Source organism: Maylandia zebra, linkage group LG7 (genome assembly GCF_041146795.1).
Source record: "Maylandia zebra isolate NMK-2024a linkage group LG7, Mzebra_GT3a, whole genome shotgun sequence".
Classification (NCBI taxonomy): domain Eukaryota; kingdom Metazoa; phylum Chordata; class Actinopteri; order Cichliformes; family Cichlidae; genus Maylandia; species Maylandia zebra.
In genome coordinates, this window is record NC_135173.1 from 54,551,082 (window position 1) to 54,561,636 (window position 10,555).

Sequence of the window (10,555 nt, forward strand, 5' to 3'; positions counted from 1 at the left end):
CACTGGCTATGAAATTTCCATTTTATATTTCAAGAAAACAGCTCCATCTTCAGGCTATATTTTTTATCGAACAAATTCAACAGCATTTACCCTGTAATTTTAACTTAGCTAGCAGCATCAGTTATAATAATTTTTGAATCACAGTTAAATAAAAAAAAAAACAAAGACATGTAGCCTAGGCCGTTATAAATATCAGTGAATTAATAATTAATGAAGAAAACATAAAAAACATAAATACTGAAGCATACGCCAGTTTTGTAAAATATATTACTTTATTCTTCAATATAATATATAGAAAGTAGCCTACATGTTTGCTTAAAATGTTCCTATTCAAAGGAAAGAACAGTAGTTCTGAACCATTTGTTCCACTAGATGGCAGCACACAGTAGAACTGCGTCTTCTCTGCCTTCAAGGTTAGATGAAGAAGTGAGTATTGCAGTCAGTGCGCTGCTGCCTCTCAGCGTACAGCAGCTAGTAGATTGGTCTGTCTTTAAAATACATCTGTTTCCCCCCTTTTTAAAAACTAGTGGGTAGTTATTTCTGTTAATATTTATATTTTTTCGGATGTTTAACAAGGACCACACGACTAAGCCCGAGAAGAACCGAGGAAGTGCGAAGCTTTAGAGTTTTTGGCAATCCTTTTGGGCTGCCTTTACTCTGCTTTTATTATCGGCTGTTTTCCAAGAAGGGATTTTTTTCGGCGACCCGAGGAAACATGAGCTTTCTTTTGTGAGTTACAACCTTTCGATACACGCTTATTTTGTCTCGCCATTTAGCTTCGTGTTTGGGAAATGCCAGCTTTGCTGCAACAGCTAGAAAGTTAGCTAGCCGTAGCGTTTCAAGGGCTTAGACTATTTCCTGGACGTACCTCGGACTGCTACTGATTCGCCTTATTTTCTGTAGCTTTCACTACACTTTCAAATTGTAATCAATACTAATCGCATATTCATCGGTACTTTAAGGCTAGTGGTTACAGTTGACCAAAAGAGAAATTTCACCTACTTAGAACAGGTCCACTGACAAATTGCCTCGAGAGAGATGGAGGGTTTTGATTGTGACTTGGATATTTGCTGGTGTAAACACTTTGATGCCACCGGCTAATCTAACACAGCACTGCTACCGCTAAACGCAGCAAAGTAACACCACAGTATGTCGTCGATATTTAGCCAGCTATTAAAATAATGTCTGTTTGAGGTAAGCTGAGAAACGTCAGACACACCTACTCTGATAGTTTGTAGTTAGATTGAAGAAGATGAGGTCTAGATTTACTATTGTTGTTGTCATCTTAATTTTTGTGTACTTGGTATATATGGGGAGGCTCGAAGGAAATGGCTAATGAAGAACAACAGTATCCTGATAATGGCACATACTTATTTTGAATTACAGAAATGCTACAGGATATTTTGGGTCGGATCTTGCCATTAGAGGATGCTCTAATTAAACATTTATTTTGTGTGTCCAACCCATGCTGTGAGGACTCACAAATTCTTGTTTAATGGGGCAGTGAGATCAACTGAATACAGTACCTCTACAAATAGCCTCATTATACAGAGAGGGGCCACACTGTTCACACACACCCACTTACATTCTGCTAAACTCAAACGAGCTTAAGCTCCCTTTGACATCTTTTTAAGAAAGTCACAACTTTTTTTTGAAAGGTCACCTCACATTAGTGTTCGAGGACCTCATGATTTCTTATCATATCTTTCTGTCTTTTTGTTTATTCTACCTTTTGTCTTCCGGTTTTATGTGTGACTCACACAGTGGAAATCGTTCATCCAAAACATTCAAGCCCAAGAAGAACATCCCAGAGGGTTCTCATCAGTATGAGCTGCTGAAACATGCAGAGGCTACTCTGGGGAGTGGAAACCTGCGCATGGCAGTCATGTTGCCTGAGGGTGAAGACTTAAATGAGTGGGTCGCAGTCAACAGTAAGCACTGAGTTTTATTTATTTTTCTTCTCTCTTGATACACCCTTTTATTTTAGGTTTAGATTCCTGGCTAAAGGGGCTCAGCACACTTCTGAAAAACATTTAATATCTTCAAGTCTTGTTCCTGACTCTTAATTAGTCCAAATCATGAGTCAGTTGCGAGCGAACTATCAAGCTGTAAGATCTTGGCATTGCTTCCAAAGACCATGTGCATTCATGCCAGAGCAGCCACCGTGAATGTTAAATAGACTTTATTGTCTGTGCTGTGAGCGCCTTGTTTACTTTCCTCTAAAAGGAGACAAATGGTCAGTGGATGCTTAAATCCTCATGCGTCAAAAAGCCTTCAGGGTTGGAGACAATCACGAGCCCAGCCTTTTAACACGTGATTGTCTGTCAGATGCTTTCTTAAGAAAAAATTTTAGGCGTGCCCAATTTCTAGCTTTGTTAACTGCACCTCTGAATTGCTGCCGCCACCGCTGCTGCACTCCTAATATTTGTGCTCTCCAGATTCACAGAGGGGTAGAAGCAAGGTTGGCTAGTATTGCACAAGCTGTTGCAGCTTGCACAATGAGTGAAGTCAGAATAAAAGTGCTGTGAGCAATAACTTCTCCCACCACCAAGCACAAATGACTTTTCACATGATCTGTGTTCACGAGAAGCCGTCCACTTCATGTTTTTAAGATTGTTTTGCATGTACTGGATAGCAACACAGTCCTGTGGCAGCTGTTCAACCCCAGATGGATGGATGGATGAATGGATGGATAGTGACAGTAGAAGGAGAAGTTACTGGCATGCAGTAAAAGGTCTCCAGGTACAATTGAACATGGGGAAATAATCTGACCAGTATCTTAACCAATTGCCTAGCTGGATACCCATCTGTTCCCTTTAGGAACTATTTCATAGTAACTGTTGGAGGTAGTACCCTCTCTTCTCCAGTGTCTTCACTTAGAAATGCGTTATTGTGATCCTTTTGAGACCTTTTCCAAACATAAGAGGAACAGTGAGTAACACAGTCGACAGGAAAGCGCTAATGTTGGTCAAACATTGGTACAGCAACTCTTAACATTAGCCCTGAAAGTGGAACCATGCATGGAGAAATGAGTTGACAGTGAAGTCGTGTCTTTGAGTCTTTGAGTGGGACAAGGAAATGCAATGCAGTTTTGCCTCGCCCAAGCATTACATTGAAATCTTTGCTAGGATTTCCCCCTCAAATTGCTGTTGGGTATGCGTGACACAGTGAAGCAATGTGGGTGAAAATAAAGAGGCTGAAGCAAGATTACAGGAAAATAAAGGACCACAGGAAGAGATAGCGTTTTATCACTGACTGTTACATCATTTTAGGGTTCTTATTAGCTTTATGAATGAAAACAGAAAAAAGGTTTGAGGTTCATCTGTTAGAGCTTAGCATCAGGTATTCCCCAGACGGATTTTGGCTCCTGAATTTTTAGTCTATTTTATATCATTAAGATAATTCTGCTTTCTCTCACTGGTATAGGGCTGGATCATATCATATCGTTCACGGTAATACCAGTATAATGTTGGGCAACGATAAGAGAATGAAATATCATGATAGAATATGGGTAAAATGCGCATGCGCAGTGCCTTTATTTTCATATGTACATGGCGGAAAAAGCATTGCTGCGACGGAGAATGAGGAGGGCGAAAGCGGATCGTCGAATGAAACGGATGAACCAGAATTGGTTTGTAAAAATGCTGCAACTTCAGTGGTGTTGAACTGGTTTAGCTTTCGTCCGTTCAATAAACAACAAAGCACTATTTTTGGTAGAGCATGCTAGCGGGCCGTCGTTATTAACGTGTTTTTTGGAAAATATGGCACACTTAAAATCAATCCTTTGATTTTTCTGAAAATCAACAATGCCCCTTATAATCCCGTGTGCCTTATGTATGAATTCTGGTTGTGTTTACTGACCTGGAAAAGATTTTATGTGGTACACGGCACTCGTAAATCTGTCAGGTGTTTTAGTACGACTTTGCTAAGCTACAAACCTGCACCGCTTGATGGATTGTCGGGGCATGGTCATATCGCCCTGCTCTACGCTGGAATATTCATTTCTAGGCTGTAATCACATCAGTATGTTTGGTGGCATAAACAGGAATTTGGACTATTGGCTTTGTACAGCAGCATACAAAAATATTCTGTCAACTATGATTGGACAGTTTTTTGTTTTTAAAGGGATCTCAAAGTGAACCTGACAAACCACATGCCATGACAACTGGTCAGTATGGGGTTTTTTTTTTTTGTGTGCGTTTTGTTTTTTCAATGGGATTTTTAAGTTACACTCTCAACCCAAATGCTGCCAGTGCTTAAAATGGATCTCCCCAACTGATGGGAAGCCAAAGTTGGCTGTATGCCACTGGGAATGAGTTGTAGCACAGTTTGTGCCAGATAACTGGACTGTGCACTGGTCTACAGTTTTGGCCTGGGTGGTGAAATAGGGATAGGCACAGTGCTGTGGGGTAATCTGATGCCAGCAATCGGTGCTGGCAAACACTACAGTTGGTGTCATATAGCAACACTTTTTCATCCCCAGGGCCAGAAACTGCCTTTCTGTTAGCAAATATTGTCCTTGCAGAAATGTCCTCAAGTAACCCTTTTCACTGACGCACTATTGGTGCCCAATTTATAACTTGTCCTGCAAATTTTTCCACCCACAATAATAATAATCATCATAATCATAATAGTGCCATTACCAAAAAGCTGGAACCATTGTGGGAACAGAAAAATATATTGCCAAAAGTTAAAAGTAATGAAAGGGAGTAGTACAAGCAGTATACTGCTGAAGGAGGTGTGAAAGTGTCCTTTCGTGTCTGTGCCTTAACACCAAGGAGGTAGTCCCCACACTGTTTGACCATGGTTTGTGTCCAAATGGGAGTTTTGTGTTCTGTTCTGTTTTCAGTTTTTTGCCTCCCACTTTCACATGCTGGTTAAGTTTAGACTCTGAAAATTATATTTGGGGGTATCAAGTTTGTTTAGCAAGTGTGCACATGTGAGTGGTTGGTTCACTATTATAACTACAGAGTAGAGGTGAAAGGAGGCCTTCTGCAAATCACTAACACAGGAGTGTGTGATGCACTAGAAATGAAAACAAGCTGCCTAAACACAATTTTAATGTTTTTCTTTATTTCACATTTTTCCAGCTGTGGACTTCTTCAACCAGATCAACATGCTGTATGGCACCATCACAGATTTTTGCACTGAGGAAAGCTGTCCAGTCATGTCTGCTGGTCCTAAGTAAGTGATTAAAACTCATAAAACTAGCCCATGGGCTATTCTTCAGTCTTTGTTGTGTGACGAGACTGAGCAGGGTCAGGATTTGGAAAATGCACTTGTCTTCATAATCGTATACACCCTGTGACATAGATCTTTTTGTTTTGGACTCCCGCTGTCACGGTAGATTTGCAGCAGATGTCTTTTATGTGCTGATAAAAATTTAGATTTAATTCTACAAAGGAAAAAACGCCTATTAGAAAATGTTTGGTGACTAGCATCAACTCTTACTCGAACCAGGACAACTTGTATATTATCTGCTTATTGAGAAAGACCACTTTGCTACAGTTGATTACATCAGTGTTGAATAAGTCCAGATGGAGACCATAACGGGGTTTTTCCTTGCTCAGAATGGGCCTCTGGCTAGGGACTGCTCGCATAAGCGTGATTAGTGCTTGTAGTTACTGAGCCACACAGGCCAGTTTGATCTCAGCTGGGCCATACTAATAAAACAATCGCATGATAACATACCTTTCATTTAATATACAGAAGTTTACGTTTAAAGATCCACCTATTAACAAACAAAACACACGATTATGTGTGCATTAGATGTGCAGAAATCATTTTTCTCCTGTTTCTGAGAATTTGATTAACATGAATATTCATTATGCTCAATTAAGCTTTTGTTATAACACTCGGGATTTTCTTCCTTCTCTTTTGAGTCAGCCAAAAATTCCTCTTGGTATAAATGTGCTCAGTGTGTTTTTCATTGTTATTTCCTGTAGGTATGAGTACCACTGGGCTGATGGAACCAACATCAAGAAGCCCATCAAATGCTCTGCTCCCAAGTATATTGATTACCTCATGACTTGGGTGCAAGACCAGCTCGACGATGAGACGCTTTTCCCTTCAAAGATCGGTATGATTCACTTTGTAGTTTCTACCAGCCTTCACCCTCAGTTATCGTTTTAATGCACATGTCGTACATCAAACAATAAGGTGTGTGGAGATTCAGAATACATGCACAGCCTTTTTTATTACCAGAGAAATCCAGCTCCCACGCAAAATGAATGCATGCAAGTAATAGAAATGATGAACTTAGCAGAAATGTGAACTTTTCAAGTTTTCCTTATTTAAATGTAGCGGTGCATTTGTCTTTTTTAATTTTATGTAATAACCTAACACATTTAGAGATCTTCCTGGATGACAGTGTACAGGATTGTTAAGTGGTAGTATTTGCATACCTACAGTTATCAGCCTCATAACTAGTTGTGGCGTGTGCAGTCTAAGGTGGAGTTTTATTGCTATTGAATGGCAGCCAGCATAAACTGCAGTCTGATAGACCCAGTACATATTAGTAGAAGTGGTGAGTGTGCTGCCCTGGAGGTACACAATTCACTCCATTGCCTATGATCTGTTGTTCACTTGGCCAGAAATAACCTCAAAACCTGCCAGCATCTTCAAGGTTCCTTGGAGGTGTGTGTTGTGATGAAGTACCCATTGCACACATGTTAAAATCAATTCGGGGCTCAATAAGCGTGCATTCATTTGTTCAGCATCTGAAGCTTTAATTTACTCGTCCTAGTGTCTATATTGACTTGTACGGTAGGTGGCTCTCTGTAGAAGCCTCTGTGCTCTGCAGCAGTTTAGTTTAGTGTTTATTGTTGAAACTAAAACTTTCTTTCCTGCAGATGAATCCTCGGCACAGTGAACATGAGGTGTTCCTGTGTTGCTTTCATCACTCTTTGTGCTTCCCTAAGATCATGCTGTGGCCTGCCTGTGCAGACTGCAGCATTTTCACAGGCAGACTGTAATGTAGCTGCATGTCGAGCTCTCTGGTGTTTTTTCGAAACACTTTCCTTCTCTTTCTTTTGTTCCCAAGGCGTGCCCTTTAAGCGTAATTTTATGTCTGTGGCGAAGACCATTCTGAAGCGTCTGTTCAGGGTCTACGCCCACATCTACCACCAGCACTTTGACTCCGTCATGCAGCTGCAAGAGGAGGCCCACCTCAACACATCATTCAAACACTTCATCTTTTTTGTTCAGGTAAAGAATCCCTGATATCTGACTAATGCGGCACGTTGCTAACAAGGGCTGTAGTGTGTCGAGTCATGGGGTAATGCTTGCTCCTTTTTCTTTTGTCTTTCACAGGAGTTCAACCTCATTGACAGGAAAGAGCTGGTCCCACTACAGGAGCTGATTGAAAAACTGACAACCAAGGATAGATAAACAGCCCTGTAATCCTTATTTTATTGCTCTTCTAGTTTTTGCACAGATACCCACCCACCCCCACCCTGGCTATATGTATGCAGTATGTACTATTTCCATTTGGGGAAATGTTTTTAATAAGGCCAGGAAGAAGGAAGGGTGTTGTTAGGTTAAAGGCACCAGGACTAATGCTATCAGGGATTAAGTTAATTGAGCAAACCACAGATTAACATTAGCTGTATGGGGGAAAAAAAAGAAATTTCCCTTATATTCTATCACGGCTTACTTTAAGATAAGATGGATATATGTTTATTAATTTTCTACCTGACTGCACAGATGTTTTGTTTTTGTCCCACTTGAATTTAAGATAACATACTATTAGGTTCCAGCTCCATCATAGAAGAGAGCAGCGATTAAGCAGAGATGCTGTATCATAGGGTGGTGTGATAAATAACTGAATATTATTGGTTTATTTTAACATAGAAGGATCTTGATTTGATTTGATCTAGGTTTGCTACTGTCCACATCTGTAATATCATAACATCAGTCACAAAAGAATCCTAAGTGCCTAGCATGGCTCATAATTGCCCTAGTATATCAAAGGCCATATAACACTGATGTGATTGATTCATTCAATTTTCCTCACCACGTCCCTTTTAAGTTTGTGCTTCTTACACCCCCACCCCTATTTTTTTTCCCTATGTGTCCTGTAACTTGGCTCAGAATTATTTCTTTATTTCTTCTGCTCCTCGTCGACTTTATTTAGTTATAAAGTCTTTTGGCCAAGTTTTATAATGTGCAGGCTATGATACATGAATGTGTTGTGAAGGACATAGAAGTGAAGCTAGAATGATGTTATGCTGTAGCAGGGACTAAGAAATGACGAATCTTGTAGCATGGTCTAGTAACATGTCCCTGTGTACTAGTTTTTCCCCTTCAAAAACTTTGAAATAGTAACAGGTTTTAGAAGAACTTTGAAGGGATGAAAAACCCGAAATTGTAGGGAAATAGATGTAGAAATCTGTGTTTAGACTCCACTGTTTGAGACATGCTAGCATTATGAATTGGATACAGCAGAATCCCTTGTTATCATACTGGCTGTAAAGCACTTTGAACAGTGTTTCTGATCTCTATTTTTTGAATGTTTTCTTCCTCCTTGCCCCATGCCCCACCCCCACATGGATTGGCTGTGCTTTGGGAGAAGCTGTACCATGTGACTGACCATAGTTTATTTCATTTAACTCCCTCTTAAATCAGCTGAAAGGCACAAGTGAGACTTCTTATTGCTTTCTTTCTTGACTGGTTTGTTGTTGTGGTGATTCGAAGAGGAGATTCATGTACCTTTCTCCAATCGCAAAGTGTAGTTTTTGACTATGCAATAATTGACACGACACTAAAAGGGGATGCCAGTTGGCTCATTCATACTTTATATCCAATATTGAGATTTCTTTATAGGTCTTCTGTTTGGGTGAAGGATGCATACAGAAGTGCTTCTCTGTCAGGTTAAGTTAAAAAAAACAAACAAAAAAAAAAAATGAACGGTGACATGAATATTTTATATCTGAAATTTGTCAGAGGTATAACACTTATAAACGCACATGTGTAAATACTGAGAGTTAGACACGTCTTGGAAGATTCAGTAAGCATGGAGTGATAGTTTTTGGTTAAACGAGTGCATTTATACCTTTTAGAGGCTGCTTCCTTCTCCCTTTCTTTGGATATTAAAATCTTGTTTGTTTTGATTGTTCAGTATCTTCTCATTTCCAACTTACTTAGCTTATTATGATGAATGTTACTGCTCACCAGATATCTGAAAATGTAATAGAATATCGGTCATCCTGCAAGCATCTCATCCTTATGAAATGCCCGAAACATAGCCTGTTGCCTACGGTTTTTCCTCCTCGACTGAAGTAATTGGTGAATTGTCTGTAAATAAAGGCTTGGTAGGGGTTTTCAATGCTACTGAATTGATTTATGCTGTTTATAAGGCAAATAAAGGTGGGCTTGACTCTTTGAAAAACTTGTATGTTCATTATGTACTGTGAGCTCAGCGCTACTGGTGATCAGAGTAAAGCATTTAATAAAGTACTGTACTCAAGTACAGTTGTAACCTTTTTTTTTTTTTTTCCTTTTTTTTTTAAACTGCTTTATGCTGCTTTTCGTGTCTGTGTGTGTCTGTCTTTAAGAAAATAAAAGAAACCCAACTATTATCAAAATGAAACTTTCCCGGTTAGGTATTTTGAGTTTCTGAAATGTTTAAATCACATGGCACCATTATTGTGCAATAGCAATAATAGTATTGCAGTAAAGTGTACTGCAATTTATCACTTCCTTTGCCAATATGTGTTTTATCCAATAAGACACACTTTACTCTTTATCAAGGTGCCCTGGTCTTGTGGCTGTTTTTCAGCACAGGACCTGGGCACCTTCCAGTCATTGAGTTGACCAAGAACATCCCTGAATACTGAAGTATTCTGGAGTAATATGTGAGGCTGTGCAGCCAGAATGATGATCCCAAGCTCAGCAGTACAATTATTGAAACAGGAAAGAATCAAGGTGCTGCAATGGCCCAGTCAAAGTCCAGACCTCAACCTGACTGCGATGCTGTTGAGAGGCGTTAAGAGAACTGTGAATAAATGTAAGTAAATGTCTACAAATCTCGCTGAACGGAAGCAAGGTCGTAAAGAAGAGTGGGCCAAAATGCCTCCACAACAACATGAGCGAATGATAAAGTCATAAGAAAAAGATTGCTTCAAGTTATTGCTGCTAAGAGTGGTTATACAAGCTATTCAGTCAAGGTGTGTAACATGGAATAACTGCATTTAAACTATAGTACAATGTTCTCAATGAAAGAAGACATCTAATAAAACTTAAATAGCCCCAAGTCTCTAAATTGACCTGCACTGCTCACGTAAATGCTGTGCGATGCTGCAAGTTTGTTATCAATCTCATGCGAAGTACATACAGGGACAGTCTTGCCGTCTATAAAGGCAGTTTATGTAGAGGAGAGCAATGTGTCATGATTTAATAAAATAGATGTGGCAATCAACACGAAAGGGTTCAGACAATTTTCATAGCGTGTTTGATGGGGTTTTTTCACTGCCAAAAGAATAAAAAAATATATAATACAGTTCAATGGGCTAAATATTGAACTTGGAGCACAGAAACAAACCATCAGTCTGATACC

At 39.6% G+C, this 10,555-nt stretch overlaps 1 protein-coding gene across 1 annotated transcript; it reads left to right on the forward strand.

Annotated features, from left to right (window-relative positions):
- Nucleotides 1-424: 424 nt before the first annotated feature.
- LOC101484865 (MOB kinase activator 1B) lies at nt 425-9,483 on the forward strand. Its single transcript, XM_004549877.5, has 6 exons — nt 425-729; nt 1,765-1,931; nt 5,091-5,184; nt 5,946-6,079; nt 7,043-7,206; nt 7,312-9,483. The coding sequence occupies exons 1-6, from the start codon at nt 716-718 to the stop codon at nt 7,387-7,389; spliced, it is 651 nt and encodes a 216-aa protein (XP_004549934.3). The 5' UTR covers nt 425-715; the 3' UTR covers nt 7,390-9,483.
- Nucleotides 9,484-10,555: the final 1,072 nt, after the last annotated feature.

Bases quoted from the DNA above. Each gene is read 5' to 3' on its own strand.
- LOC101484865 (XM_004549877.5), top strand. The intron at 1,932-5,090 runs GTAAGCACTGAG...ACATTTTTCCAG, and splicing joins TGAGTGGGTCGCAGTCAACA to CTGTGGACTTCTTCAACCAG. The intron at 6,080-7,042 runs GTATGATTCACT...TTTGTTCCCAAG, and splicing joins GCTTTTCCCTTCAAAGATCG to GCGTGCCCTTTAAGCGTAAT.